The sequence below is a fragment of the Aquarana catesbeiana genome, linkage group LG07 (genome assembly GCF_042186555.1).
Source record: "Aquarana catesbeiana isolate 2022-GZ linkage group LG07, ASM4218655v1, whole genome shotgun sequence".
NCBI classification, from domain to species: domain Eukaryota; kingdom Metazoa; phylum Chordata; class Amphibia; order Anura; family Ranidae; genus Aquarana; species Aquarana catesbeiana.
In genome coordinates, this window is record NC_133330.1 from 324,277,589 (window position 1) to 324,293,722 (window position 16,134).

The 16,134-nt window shown below is 43.1% G+C and overlaps 1 protein-coding gene across 1 annotated transcript in view; it reads left to right on the forward strand.

The window, feature by feature from the left end:
• The window catches only part of DNAI4 (dynein axonemal intermediate chain 4), a 63,783-nt gene extending 47,989 nt beyond the window's left edge, over positions 1–15,794 (forward strand). The window contains exons 15-17 of the mRNA XM_073593782.1: positions 10,218–10,444; positions 14,234–14,387; positions 15,644–15,794. Coding sequence (XP_073449883.1) covers positions 10,218–10,444; positions 14,234–14,387; positions 15,644–15,694 — 432 coding nt within the window. The 3' untranslated portion in view covers positions 15,695–15,794. The remainder of the gene's footprint in view (positions 1–10,217; positions 10,445–14,233; positions 14,388–15,643) is intronic.
• Positions 15,795–16,134: the final 340 nt, after the last annotated feature.

The window sequence follows — 16,134 nt, forward strand, 5'->3', positions numbered from 1 at the left end:
CTCTGCGGTTTTTATTTTTTGCGACAATTTTGGAAAAAAAGCTATATTTTTTACTTTTTGCTATAATAAATATCACCCCAAAAAATATAAAAAAAAAACTCACTCTTTCTCAGTTTAGGCCGATATGTATTCTTCTACATATTTTAATCGCAATAAGCGTATATTGATTGGTTTGCGCAAAAGTTATAGCGTCTACAAAATAGGGGATATATTTATGGCATTTTTATTATTATTATTATTATTATTTTTTTACTAGTAATGGCAGCAATCTGCGATTTTTAATGGGACTACGACATTGCGGCGGACAGATCGGACACTTTTGACACTTTTTTTGGGACCGTTGACATTTATACAGCGATCAGAGCTAAAAATAGCCACTAATTACTGTATAAATGTCACTGGCAGGGAAGGGGTTAACACTAGGGGGCGATCAAGGGGTTAAAAGTGTGTCCTAGGAAGTGATTCTAACTGTGGGGGGATGGGACTGCCTGGAGGAGGAGACCGATCACTGTTCATACTTAGTATGAACAGGAGATCTGTCTCCTCTCTCCTGACAGAACGGAGATCTGTCTGTTTACATTGACAGATCTTCTTTCTGTCTCTCTCATTAGCAATCGCGGTTGCCCGGCGGACATCGCGGCCGCCGTGCAAGCACATCGGTTCTGTGGTCACGCCGATGCCCCTAGTGGTCTTAAATCGGCCGACGTACAGCTACGGCGGCTCGCCCAGGGGAGCCAACCTGCTGCAGTGTAACTGCGGCGGCTGGTCCTTTAAAGGTTAAACTTTGGCAATAACACCTTGAAGCTGATTGGTTTCTATGCAGAGCCGCACCAGATTTTGCACGCTTCAGTTTTTAGTAATTAACACCCTTTTTGTTAGCAGTTTAAAAACTATACATTTGTGCTCTTTTGTCTAGTGCTTAGAACGGAACTACAGCCTTCTCTTTAGTCTTGCACAGCTGTACAGGCTCCTCTCTAGGGATGAGCCGAACACCCCCCTGTTCGGTTCGCACCAGAACTTGCGAACAGTCAAAAAATTTGTTCGTACACGCGAACACCGTTAAAGTCTATGGGACACGAACATGAATAATCAAAAGTGCTAATTTTAAAGGCTTATATGCAAGTTATTTTCATAAAAAGTGTTTGGGGACCTGGGTCCTGCCCCAGGGGACATGGATCAATGCAAAAAAAAGTTTTAAAAACGGCTGTTTTTTCGGGAGCAGTGATTTTAATAATGCTTAAAGTGAAACAATAAAAGTGTAATATTCCTTTAAATTTCGTACCTGGGGGGTGTCTATAGTATGCCTGTAAAGGGGCACATGTTTCCCGTGTTTAGAACAGTCTGACAGCAAAATGACGTTTCAAAGGAAAAAAAGTCATTTAAAACTACTTGCGGCTATTAATGAATTGCCGGTCCGACAAGACACATAAAAGTTCATTGATAAAAACGGCATGGGAATTCCCCACAGGGGAATCCCGAACCAAAATTTAAAAAAAATGACGTGGGGGGTCCCCCTAAATTCCATACCAGGCCCTTCAGGTCTGGTATGGATATTAAGGGGAACCCCGGCCAAAATTTAAAATAAAATGGCGTGGGGTCCCCCCTTAAAATCTATACCAGACCCTTCAGGTCTGGTATGGATTTTAAGAGGAACCCCGTGCCAAAATTTAAAAAAAAACGGCGTGGGGTCCCCCCAAAAATCCATACCAGACCCTTATCCAAGCACGCAACCTGGCAGGCTGCAGGAAAAGAGGGGGGACGAGAGCGCCCCCCCTTCTGAACCATACCAGGCCACATGCCCTCAACATTGGGAGGGTGCTTTGGGGTAGCCCCTCAAAACACCTTGTCCCCATGTTGATGGGGACAAGGGCCTCATCCCCACAACCCTTGCCTGGTGGTTGTAGGGGTCTGCGGGCGGGGAGCTTATCGGAATCTGGAAGCCCCCTTTAACAAGGGGACCCCCAGATCTCGCCCCCCCCCCCTGTGTGAAATGGTAAGGGGGTACAAAATTACCCCTTCCATTTCACAAAAAAACTGTCAAAAATGTTAAAAATGACAAGAGACAGTTTTTAACAATTCCTTTATTTAAATGCTTCTTCTTCTATCTTCTTTCTTATTTCTTCTATCTTCCTTTGGTTTCTTCCTCCATCTTCTTCTTCTTCTGGTTCTTCTGGTTCTTTCTCCGGTGTTCTCGTCCGGCATCTCCTCCACGGCGTCTTCTTATCTTCTTCTCCTCGGACCGCTCCGCATCCATGATGGCATGGAGGGAGGCTCCCGCTGTGTGACGCTTCTCTCTTCATCTTTTTCTTCATCTTTTTCTCTTCATCTTCTTCTCTTCATCTTCTTGTCTTCATCTTCTTGTCTTCATCTTCTTGTCTTCAACTTCTTTTCGGGCCACTCCGCATCCATGATGGCATGGAGGGAGGCTCCCGCTGTGTGACGCTTCTCCTCTTCTAATGGTTCTTAAATAACGGGGGGGTGGGGCCACCCAGTGACCCCGCCCCCCTCTGACGCACAGGGACTTGACAGGGACTTCCTTGTGGCATTCCCTGTGACGTCAGAGGGGGCGGGGTCACCCGTTACGTAGCCCCACCCCTTCTGGCATCACGGGGAGTGCCACAGGGAAGTCCCCGTCAAGTCCCCGTGCGTTAGAGGGGGCGGGGTCACCGGGTGGCCCCGCCAACCCCCCCGTTATTTAAGAACCGTCAGAAGAGGAGAAGCGACATCGGGAGCCTCCCTCCATGCCATTATGGATGAAGACAAGAAGATGAAGAGAAGAAGATGAAGAGGAAAAGATGAAGAAAAAGATGAAGAGAGAAGCATCACACAGCGGGAGTGTCCCTCCATGCCATCATCGATGCAGCGGCCCGAGGAGAAGAAGATAAGAAGACGCCGCGGAGGAGATGCCGGACGAGAACACCGGAGGAAGAACCAGAAGAACCAGAAGAAGATGGAGGAAGAAACCGAAGGCAGATAGAAGATAGAAGAAAGAAGAAGCATTTAAATAAAGAAATTGTCAAAAACTGTCTCTTGTCATTTTTAACCTTTTTAACAGTTTTTTTCTGAAATGGTAGGGGTACTTTTGTACCCCCTTACCATTTCACACAGGGGGGAGGGCTGGGATCTGGGGGTCCCCTTGTTAAAGGGGGCTTCCAGATTCCGATAAGCCCCCCGCCTGCAGACCCCCACAACCACCGGGCAAAGGTTGTGGGGATGAGGCCCTTGTCCCCATCAACATGGGGACAAGGTGTTTTGGGAGGCAACCCCAAAGCACCCTCCCAATGTTGAGGGCATGTGGCCTGGTACGGTTCAGAAGGGGGGAGGGGGCGCTCTCTCACCCCCCCTCTTTTCCTGCGGCCTGCAAGGTTGCGTGCTCGGATAAGGGTCTGGTATGGATTTTTGGGGGGACCCCACGCCGTTTGTTTTTTAATTTTGGCGCGGGGTTCTCCTTAAAATCCATACCAGACCTAAAGGGTCTGGTATGGATTTTAAGGGGACCCCACGCCAGCTGCTCAGCTCCCCCTGATGCCCTCTTCCAGAATCACAGCTCCCCCTGATCCCCTCTGCTGGAATCACAGCTCCCCCTGATCCCCTCTGCCGGAATCACAGCTCCCCCTGATCCCCTCTGCCGGAATCACAGCTCCCCCTGATCCCCTCTGCCGGAATCACAGCTCCCCCTGATCCCCTCTGCCGGAATCACAGCTCCCCCTGATCCCCTCTGCCGGAATCAAAGCTCCCCCTGATCCCCTCTGCCGGAATCACAGCTCCCCCTGATCCCCTCTGCCGGAATCACAGCTCCCCCTGATCCCCTCTGCCAGAATCACAGCTCTCCCTGATCCCCTCTGCCGGAATCACAGCTCTCGCAGAAGTTTAGCCCCTCCTGCAAACAGCAGCTCAACTCCCCCTGTTAGGCTGGCCATACGTGTTCAATTTTCTTGTACAATATTCCTTTAGATTTACCTTAAACTATGTAGTGCAAGGGCCTGCCTATATGGATACAATTGAAAGTTGTTTCGTTTTGACCTCCTATTATATGATTTTTTGTAAAACTAAAGGAAAATTGTACAAGTAAATTGAACATGTATGGCCAGCCTTACCCTCTCCCAGCAGTGACTGGGCAGTCTTCTGCCTAATTTAGTGTAAACACAAATTAGGAGCTTGGGGGGGGGGGGAGCGGAGGTGTCGAAAGAATGTCTTGAAAGCCTTCATAAATGGTGCTTAACCAGAAGTCTTTTCTTTACTTGCATATCTCTAGGGGCATAGCCTAATGTCTGCCTATCTGTATTTAGTATTTTAAATTTGATTCTCCTGTATTGCTTCTAGATTCTTCTATGGCTTATACAGTAGGTTCACTAATAGATGCACTCACCTATTCTATATTCCAATTACTACTACATCGACTAATATTGCTTCCAGATTCCTGTATTATTAATAGTCTCATTTATTCTGGGTCTCCCTATCACTTCCAGATTCCTGTATTATTAATAGGCTCCTTTATTTTAGGTTCCCTCATCTCTTCCAGGTTCCTGTATTATTAATAGATCACTTTATTCTAGGTTCCTCTATCTCTTCCGGATTCCTGTATTAAAAATAGGCTCCTTTATTCTAGGTTCCCCTATTTCTTCCAGATTCCTGTATTATTAATAGGTTCCTTTGTTCTAGGTTCCCCTATATCTTCCAGATTCCTGTATTATTAATGGATTCTGTTATTCTAAGTTCACCTCGTCTCTTCCAGGTTCCTGTATTATTAATAGATCACTTTATTCTAGGTTCCTCTATCTCTTCCAGATTCCTGTATTATAAATAGGCTCCTTTATTCTAGGTTCCCCTATCTCTTCCAGATTCCTGTATTATTAATAGGTTCCTTTGTTCTAGGTTCCCCTATTTCTTTCAGATTCCTGTATTAAATAATAGGCTCCTTTATTCTAGGTTCCCTCGTCTCTTCCAGATTCCTGAATTAATAATAGATCCCTTTTTTTCAGGTTCCACTATCTCTTCCAGATTCCTGTGATAGTAATAGATTCATTTGTTCTAGGTTTCCCTATCTCTTCCAGATTCCTGTATTATTAATAGATCCCTCTTTTGCAGATTCCAATATTATTAATAGATTTCTTCATTATAAGTTCCCCTATCTCGTCCAAATTCCTGTATTATTAATAGGTTCCTTTATTCTATGTTCCCTTGTCTCTTCCAGATTCCTGTATTGTCATTAGATTCTTTTATTCTAGCTTCCCCTGTCTCTTCCAGATTCCTGTATTATTAACAGATTCTTTTATTCTAGGTTCTCCTATCCCTTCCAGATCCCTGTATTATTATTAGATTCCTTTATTTTAGGTTCCCTTATCTCTTCCAGATTCCTGTATTATAAATAGGCTCCTTTATTCTAGGTTCCCCTATCTCTTCCAGATTCCTGTATTTTTAATAGGCTCGTTTATTCTAGGTAACCCTCATCTCTTCCAGATTCCTGAATTAATAATAGATCCCTTTCTTCCAGGTTCCCCTATCTCTTCTAGATTCCTGTATTATTATTAGATTCCTTTATTCTGCGTTCCCCTATCTTTTACAGATGCCAATATTATTAATAGATTCCTTCATTCTAAGTTCCCCTATCTCTTCCAAAATCCTGTATTAATAATAGATTCCTTTATTCTAAGTTCACCTCATCTCTTCCAGGTTCCTGTATTATTCATAGATCACTTTATTCTAGGTTCCTCTTTCTCTTCCAGATTCCTGTATTATAAATAGGCTCCTTTATTCTAGGTTCCCTTATCTCTTCCAGATTCCTGTAATATTAAGAGGTTCCTTTGTTCTAGGTTCCCCTATCTCTTTCAGATTCCTGTATTAAATAATAGGCTCCTTTATTCTAGGTTCCCTCGTCTCTTCCAGATTCCTGAATTAACAATAGATCCCTTTTTTCAGGTTCCACTATCTCTTCCAGATTCCTGTGATATTAATAGATTCATTTGTTCTAGGTTTCCCTATCTCTTCCAGATTCCTGTATTATTAATAGATCCCTTTATTCTGGGTTCCCCTATCTTTTGCAGATTCCAATATTATTAATAGATTTATTCATTATAAGATCCCCTATCTCTTCCAAATTCCTGTATTATTAATAGGTTCCTTTATTCTATGTTCCCTTGTCTCTTCCAGATTCCTGTATTGTTATTAGATTATTTTATTCTAGCTTCCCCTGTCTCTTCCAGATTCCTGTATTATTAATAGATTCCTTTATTCTAGGTTCTCCTATCCCTTCCAGATCCCTGTATTATTATTCGATTCCTTTATTCTGGGTTCCCTTATCTCTTCCAGATTCCTATATTATAAATAGGCTCCTTTATTCTAGGTTCCTTTATCTGTTCCATATTCCAGTATTATTAATATGTTCCATTATTCTAGGTTCCCCTATCTCTGCCAGATTCCTGTATTATTAATAGGTTCCATTATTCTAGGTTCCTGTATCTCTTCCAGATTCCTATATTATTAATAGGTTCCATTATTCTAGGTTCCTGTATCTCTTCTAGATTCCTGTATTAGATGAGACATCTTTCAGTTTGGTACTGTATTAGTTGATAATGATCCTATCTATATCAATAACAAATGACACTTGAGTTTGATTATGCTATTATGGAGAAAGGCCAGGCCCTGTTCCTAGAAAATTGGATTTCCATTCTACTAATTGAGTACAATTTATAGGTTGCCTGCTTCTTACAAGGCTGATTTCATTCCAAACATTATTTGTAAATCAGTTTACAAATTGGAAGGTTCAGTTTTTTTTTTTTTGTTACCCTCATGACCGGCTCATATTCTTACCTGTATAGAAATGTAAATACTCTGCAGTTTTATCTAACATTGCACATAGATGTAGTTTTGTTCTGAAAAGGCCAATACTTTCTGCCAGGAAGGGATGCTGGTAATTTACAGCAAAAGTCTGGGAAGATGTAAAATACACAAATTAACGCAGCTTTGAATCTATTAATACGTCATTTATTTTTATTTTTTTAAAGCAAGCAGTGAAAGTATCTGTATGTGACATGGTATTAGCCTCAGTCCTTGTACAGCAGGAATGAGATTAGGGGAGGGAGAAGCAGCACAAGGAGCTAATCCATTGTGCTAACCAGAAACATGCAGACAGGAGGAGAGAGCAGAGTGACAGTGAGATGAGCTCATCAGTCTGCTGCTTCTCTATTTGCTGTTCAGTTACAGCCTAAGGAAGGGACAAGAATGGTAAGACCCAATTTACACTGGTGTTTAGACCTGTAGACTGTGAATGGGCCATGTGTTTATGCTGCTTGAGCTGCCAGGAATGCATGCAGGCATCCCAAATGTATGGGAATGCTGCATCTGCATGGACATGCGGGTGCAGGTGAGAACCCCTGAACACACACTGTCTGTATTCAGAGCCAGTCTATTTAGGACAAGCATTTGTATCTGTGCAGCCACTGTGTCCCCGTATATTATTTTGGACTGTCTGCGGCTTAAGCTGCATTAACACACAGCCTATTCATTGTATACGGCCTCAGGAGCCATGTGATTAAGGTCTAATACCCCGTACACACGGTCGGATTTTCCGACGGAAAATGTGTGATAGGACCTTGTTGTCGGAAATTTCGACCGTGTGTACACAAATCCGACGCACAAAGTGCCACGCATGCTCTGAATAAATAAAGAGACAAAAGCTATTGGCTACTGCCCCGTTTATAGTTCCGACGTACGTGTTTTACGTCACCGCGTTCAGAGCGATTGGATTTTCCAACAACTTTGTGTGATCGTGTGTATGCAAGACAAGTTTGAGCCAACATCCGTCGGAAAAAAATCCTAGGATTTTGTTGTTGGAATGTCCGATCAATGTCCGACCGTGTGTACGGGGCATTAGTGTTACTTAACCACTTGACCTCTGGAAGATTTACCCCTCTTCATGGCCAGGACATTTTTTGCGATACGGCACTGTGTTACTTTAACTAACAATTGTGCGGCCTTGCAACACTGTACCCAAATAAAATTGATTTCCTTTTTTTCCCACAAATAGAGTTTTTATTTTTTGCACTATAAACAGAATATAAAAAAGACCGACCTACTCCTTTATGTTATGTACCTTTTTGTACGTAATTTCAAATTCAATTGTTTAAAAAAAAAAAAAAAAAGACCGACAATTTTAAAAATAAAAAACAATATTTTTAACTTTCTGCTTTAAAACATATCCAAGAAATAAATTAGAAAATCAAATTTCTTCATAAATTTAGGCCAATATGTATTCTGCTATTATATATTTTTGGTAAAATCATCACAATAAGTGTATAGTGATTGGTTTGCGCAAAAGTTATAGGGGTTGATTTACTAAAGGCAAGTGCACTGAATGTGCAGTCGCTGTAGATCTAAGGGGGACATGCAAGGAAAATAAAAAACAGCATTTTTGCTTGTACATGATTGGATGATAAAATCAGCAGAGCTTCTACTCATTTCAGAGCTTCCCCTCAGATCTAAAGTGACTGCACTTCCAAGTGCACCTGTAGTGCAAAGTAGATTTGCCTTTAGTAAATCAACCCCATAGTATCTACAAACTATGGTGCACAGAATATATACTGGAATTTTTTTTATACTAGTTATGGCGGCGACCAGTGACTTTTAGAAGGGACTGCGATATTGCGGCGGACATTCTGACTCTTTTGACACCAGTGACACTAATACAGTGATCAGTGATAAAAAATATGCACTGTCACTGTACTAATGACACTGGCTGGGAAGGGTTTAAACATCTAGGACTATCAAGGGGTTAAATGTGTGCCTAACCAGTGTTTGTGTACGCTATGTGAGGTGCTTTCACTAAGGGAAGTATCGTGCACGCTCCTTTCTCATCTCTTGAGAAAGGAGCTTGCATGCTCCGTGTGAGCTTTGCGCATGCTCTGAAACGCGTTGTGGTTCTCTCCCCTCACCCTGATGACGTCACACGCACACTGGCATCGCACTTCAAGCTGGTTTCCATACAGCTGTGCCCAGAGCGCCACCTTCCTGTCTACCGTGGCTACCGCGGCTGCTAAACTCTCGGACCAGAGGCGTTGAGGACTTATTTCACCGGGTGTCCATCCTAAGATGAGCCTTTTATACCAAACTTTGATGTGAGTGTTCACTTGACTGCTTGCCCTTGTACTTAATAAATACTGCACTTAGAGGCGCCTTTCTGTTTTTTTCTACATGTCGTTTTCCAAAGTTGGCTTGACTCCTGAGAAGAGCTCTGCCCTTAGTGTTTGCTCGCTAATCGATATCTACTATTGAGAGGTGTCGTTCACTTGTCCATGGACTTTATCCCCCCCCGCTTTTTTATTGACTTATTGGACTAATCCATGATTATCTACATGCCTTCAATGTAATCATCCTGTGCGCTGGCATTTTATTCTTTTTACTCTGCTCAATACCACTTGGATATTATAGACCAGGTGATAAGTTAGAGCATCTCACTTGCCTTAGGTCTACGTGAACAATGCCCAGATCCCATATTGCATGTAACTGAGCCCCTAAATTCCAAAGAGGGCCCAGGAGTACATAAATGATACATCTGCCCCTGTTTCTAGTTTGCCAGTTGGTCATTATGAAGAGATCTCAGAATCCTACTCCTTTGTTTTCAATACAAGAGCCGTGAGACCCTTTATAATGGGGAAAGGGGGGAAGAGGTAGAGACCATGATAGTCATCTCACTATTAGAGATGCAGGACACTGAATTCAACCCCCTGGTGCCACCCATATCTGAAACCGTGCACTGACCTTCAAAGATTGGGCAGGTCTGTTCTTCGCTACTCCCAACCAGCCAAGTTGAATTGACAATAAAGAGCAGCCTCAGCCTACAAGTCTCCACCAAACCATACACCGGGATGCAATTAGTCTCGCCCACTGGGGCTTAGCCATAGGGACCCTGTGACTAAGCCCCGGTGGGGGCAAGACGCATCAGGTTGTGTGGTTTGGTGGATACATGTAGGCTGAGGCCGCTCTTTATCATTTATTCACCTTGTCTTGTCAGGAGTAGTAGCAATCCTTTATTCTTTACATTTAACCTCCTGGATTGGTACTATGACAAGCCTGCACCCCATGTTCTGGGACACAGGGATATGCTTTCACCTCTACTTTGAGGGGCACCCAAAACAATCACACAGGTATTATATTCATCACTGTAGCCAATTTCTTAGGATAATACGTAATGTCTGTCTAAATGTTTCTTCATATTTCAGGGTCCAGTCTATAAGCTGGCATGGTCTCCCTTCTGCTCAGACGTGTTCCTCAGTTGCTCAGCTGATTGGTGTATTCACTTGTGGCATCAGAACATCCTGAAACCCATCTTAACGTTCTCGGCCACGACAAACGCCGTCCATGACATCATGTGGTCTCCGACCTCGCCGCTAGTGTTCGGAGCGGTGAATGAGAATAGGGTGGAGATCTGGGATTTGGGTGTCAGCACGTAAGTCATCTGTTTTTGATTGTTCAGAGTGACATTTTGTTTCTGAAGCAATGTGCGGTAAAATGGAAACTGGTGCCAGATATCCTTATCTCTTTTTTCGAGGGAAGAGAATTTAATGTATAAACTCATTGCTTGACTCCTTCACTAACATTGTCAGTTCTCATCCTTTCAACTGCATCATACTAGTTATACTTCTAATTACTAATTATGTATAATTATAAGTAGTGATCGCTTCCAATGCTGCTGGAACGATAAGACTTTAACTGGTTTACGGCTCATGCACATAGGGAGCTTGGCCTGTGCAGGTGTTTTTGGGTACATGGGAGTCACAAGTGCAGAGTACAGCCTGCTGCCAGCAGCATGTCAAAATCAATGACGGGCTGAAATACGTACATATTTGTAATCGGTACTCGTGTTTAAGGACATTTGCCCCCGAATGTCAAAACCCTGCGTTTGGGGCATACGTCCCTGAAGACACACGACCCTAAATGCGAGTACCAGTCTGAAGAGTGTACAGCGACTGCATATTTCAACCAGTCGTTGATTTTAAAAGGTTGCTGGCAGTGGGCTGTATGCCTCCTTTGTGCCCAAAAAAGCTCTGCTGTTATGCTGTACCAGCCAAACACCCATGTTCTTGACCCCTAACATACCAAAGATGGGGTTAAAGACCCAAATCTTGAGCTGTTTGTGAACATGAGTTGAGTTGAATCTTGATATAGCGCAGTCCTTTACCCAGCAGGGTCCCGACGCGTTTACAAACACATACACGGCCCAATTTTGTAGACAGGATCTGATTAACCTACCAGCATGTCTTTGGAGTGTGGGAGGAAACCGGAGTACCCGGAGGAAACCCACGCAGGCACAGGGAGAACATGCAAACTCCAGGCAGATGGTGTCGTCGTCGGGATTTGAACCAGCAACCCTATTGTTGCTGGGTGAAAGTGCTAACCACTACACCACTGTGCTACCCATTAGAGACTCTGGAATGGAATACTAAAACAGAGACTCAAATACTTGTTTGTTGAATGATGGAGAAGTCAAAGTAGTAGTCAAAGTCCATGTGGACAAAGGTTCTGGGGGTTCCACTACTGGGTTATGATTAAAGCAGAATAGGTGGGGACTTTGGGGCCCCAAACTTCAGTATGAAGTGAAAAAATGAGTGGCTAAACCCACAAGTGCTTTTTTACCACTACTATACCTTTATATTGGCTTTTGGAATTAACAAATGCAGCAATTTAGAAATTGGCTGAAAGGTTTAGCATTGTAAAACAATTTATGATAGATGAATAGTCCATTTTATATACAACTATATGGATCAGACCAAAATGAGGGACAAATGGGGAGGAAAGAGCGACAGAGGGACATTGTTCTGAATGAGGGACAGTCCCTCGAAATCAGGGACAGTTGGGAACTATGCATTTCCTGTATCTGGAAACATTGTTTCCATATTATCCAGCATACCACTACATAAGATCCAATCAAAAATGTAAATACTGAGATTCAAATCATCAGAGGCAGATCATCCACAAAGCAAGCTAAGCAGGAGTTTAAGACCCAGTGGATGTCCAGAGGGCATAGCTGCTGCTTTTTCTATACTCCTGCAGCCGGGGCTTTTTTCATCAGCAATGCAGGGGGATGCAGTTCGGCACCTCCAGCACTCAAGTGTATGTAATGGTAAGAGATGCTGAAGTGTGCTAGATAGTCTATTGATGCTAGTTGCTGGGTGGAGTATCTATTGTTGCTGGGGGTCATTTTTTGCTAGAAGGGATCTACTGTTGTGGAGCGGGTACATTGTTGCTGGCTGCTGGGAGATTTAGTGTTGCTTGCAGATAAATCCTGTATTTTTGCTGGGGTGGATCTATTGTTGCTTGGGTGGAATTGTTTTGTTGGGGGGGCTGTTGTTGCTAGGGTGGATCAATTGTTGCTGGGAAATATTTAGTTGCAGGGGGTCTATTGTTGGGGGGGGGGGAGAGAGGCATTGTTGCTCAGTTCAGTGTATCTATTTTACTGCCTTTCTTGTTATCACTAACAAATTCCATACAAATTATTTAGCACCACAAAATGATACCTAATTCTGTATTCTCTAAAAGGGGCGATACTGGTAGGTGGATAGGGGGTGGAACCAAGAGACGATGCTCAGAGGTGGGTAGGGGGCAGAGACAAGGGGTGACTCTGCCTGCAGTAAGCCAGGGGGATAGTACAGATCAAAGATATTCACCTGTCACTTAACAAGAGAGGATGGACTTGTAGGCAGTTGGTTTCCTATGGGGTCAGTACAAACAATGCAAATGAAGCAGCTTATTAGCGCCTATCCATATCAATGTGGGGCCAAAGCTACTATCTTGCCTAGAGCTCCATTCTGCCTTACAGAGGACCTTCCATGGCAAATGGAAGGTCTGTTTTTTTTTTTGTGAGAGCCCCCTGCCCTAACACTATTGGCTTTAAAGTGGTTGTAAACCCTGATACAAACGGCTCGCTCGTGCCGTTTCTTCAGCAGCATGCCGTGACCGGCAGCGTTATCGCAGCCCTGGCCAATCACAGTGCCGGAGCCCGCGAACCCAGAAATAACTCCGGTCCCAGAGGTGTATGGGGACCACTGCAACACCTTCGATCTAAGGTGAGTATTTCATAATGAGCTAGTAGACAATGTCTACTAGCTCATTATGCCTTTGTCTTACAGGGTTTTTTTTTTCCGGGTTTACAACCACTTTAAAATGCAATTTTTAATAACTCATCTGCCCACGAAAAAAAAACTTGGCCCTGGCCTCTGATGCTTCTAGGGGGCATGGATGAAATTACTGTGCATTCTGGCAGAGCAGGCAACTCAAAATACCATGAGAATGCATGCTTGCAATAGGCTGGATTCAAAGTTGCCAGTTCTGCCAGGTGGCATGGTAATTTCATCATTTTTGGGGGGAGTAGGTTTGTTTACCAAACTCTTTTTTAATGGCCATTAGTGTTTGGTGGCAGTGGACTGGCAAAAAAGTGACCCTTCTGTGTGCCATGAAAGGTCCGTCTTAATCTGTCTCTGATCCTTAAAAGAGAAGTATGGTTATTTTTTTAATTTTTATTTTAGAATCATACTTAGGTGGATGCAGCATTGCTCCGATGCTGCATCTGTTCTCCAGTGCCTCTAACATTGAGAACTGAGCGATCGTACATCGCCAATCGCTCGGTTCTCACATCTCCATGAGCAGAGAGCTCACTGGAGCGCTGGGCTGTGGAGGGGGCAGAGCAGCTGGCTCAGCCTCTCAGGGAGGCTGAGGCTCAGGCTGAGCCTGGTGTCGGTGCAGGCATGTGGGCAGATCCTGACTCTATGGTCATGATGATGCCCTAGCCTGGACCGGCTCTGTGACGTCAGCCCGCTCTGAAAACGTGTCACTCGCAGGAGAGCAAAACGAGCTGCACTCCTGTGATCCACAGGAGAAGTACAGCCAAACAAGCTTTCCCTGTACTTCTTCTTTAATGGATGATTCAATGAAACTGGTGGGGGCCCATGAATTGAAAGCATCTGGGGTCCCACAGCCTAGGTGCAACTAAAGTTGTTTGGAGATTTTAAAAGTTTTAAAAGTTTTATATATAGCCTTTTTTAAAAGTTTTAAAAGTTCTATATAGCCTTTTTAGCCTTGAAAGTTATATATAGCCTTCTTTTTTTCTACCCGCTCTTCAGTCATATGACAGGTTCTCTTAAGCACTGAGAAGGTGGCTTTATACACCATTATTTTTAGAGAGAGTCTATATTTATTCATATGTGATGTCTCCAGCTTTTAAACTTTTTGTCTTGTACAGATTGGACCCAATCATTGTGAGTTATGCCAAACCTGGAGTGAGATTTACGACACTGCTCTTCGCTAAGAACACAAACTGCGTCCTGATAGGAGACAGCGATGGACAAGTCAGTGTGTACACGCTGAGAAACGTCTCACGTTCGGGGGCATCAATGGTGAGACTTTTTTTCTTTGTTGTCACATTCATTCAGTGTTTAATGTTTTTTCCTTTTTTCGTTTTATTTAAAGTGGATGTAAACCCAATTTTTTTTTTTTTTTATGTCATAGTGTAGAGTATAAGATTCCCTATCATTTTAGCCCAGTCTTGCCACAAAGAGTTAATCCAGCTCTGAGCAATCCTCTTATTGTTAAGTGAGATAAAACTTGACAAACAGAGAAAAACTTTGTCAAATGCTCCCCCTTGCTGTGAGTGACAGGTGATTTACATATCTCGTGCACTAGCCTAAGACATGCATTATTTTTTAATTCCCTCCCCCACTCCTTTCTTCAGCAGCTCTGCAAGGATTGGCTGTTCCACACCTCACCATGATTGGACATGCTGATGTCATGTGGTTACTTTCCTGTCTTTTCACTGGATGTTAGAGATCATAGCAGAAGTTCAGTGTTAGAAATACACAGGAGAAAATGCATATTGACAAGGGGAGTGTAGAGGTGGGCGGGGAGTCTACTGACATCACGACTCCACCCACCGAGCTCCAGACAACAGACCCGCCCACAGAATCTGCAGTTTTTCGGGTCTCATAACAGACAGAGGGGAGACATTTGACAGGTAAAGATACATGCAGGAGGCCTGTATATCCTTATAGATAACCCCTATGGCAGTAGTTTAGTAAGGATGACATTGGGTTTACATCCACTTTAAAGTCAGCCACCATTCTATTACTGTCTGTGTCCCCGCTGGAAGATTCACACCTTTTTTGTTTGTTCTGGTGGCCATTGTCTCCGAGACAGAAAGTAATAGAAAACTTAGGAATTGCTCTATTGCAATCGTTCGTATTTGAATCGATTATAAATGTGTATGGTGAGCATTCGATGTGATCTGCCTCAGAAGAGATCCAGAAGCTGAACCACAGTTACATTTGTTTCGTGAAAGTAATGACAAGGTCAAATGTATCTTTGAAGCCAACAAGAATTTAAAGACTTTAAAAAAATTCCTTTCATGCAAATCTTTTCCTGTAAATATTTTATTTCTTTTTGTACCTACTGTACATTTTTCATTGTTTATAGGCCCTCCCCCCCCCATAAAATGTGACTCAGAGCTAAGTGCTGTTTTATGGCAGACGTTACTCTTTATGACAACTGGCGCGAGGCCCTTCCCTCGTTCCGTCAGTCATTTGGTTAAATCTCCCGGCTCTATCCCATAATTCAGTCTGCCTGCCTATAACGAGGGTATCCTCCTCCTTTCTTACAGGTGAACGCTTTAAACGATCTCATCGGAGCAACTCTGGCCAGTCAGCTGTAATTTATTGGGAAGAATTGGTCCTGACAAGCAGATTTGGTGACGTTATGGAACAAGTGCAAAAAAATAAATAAATAAATAAAATACATTTGTATATAAAACAGGTGGTGTGTGTGCGTGCGTTTTATTCCTAGATTTTTCTTATGCTTTGTGTAACACAAAAAAAGTACACTGGATTGCACAGAGGATCACGTAATTAACCTTCAGAGCACCAGCTTGTACAGTCCATACTTCTTAATTATCAGGCTATTTTTCAAGTTTTCAGTGCTGTGATAGTTTGACTGACAATTACTTGGTCATGCAACACTGTACCCAAATTAAAGCGTTTGTTAACCCAAAAAAAAAAATATATATATATATATAGATCCTGGTCACTTAAAGCAGATTTCTCCTGTATTGTAAGCGAGCAGGGCCCTCTGATTCCTCTTGTACCAAATCTGCCT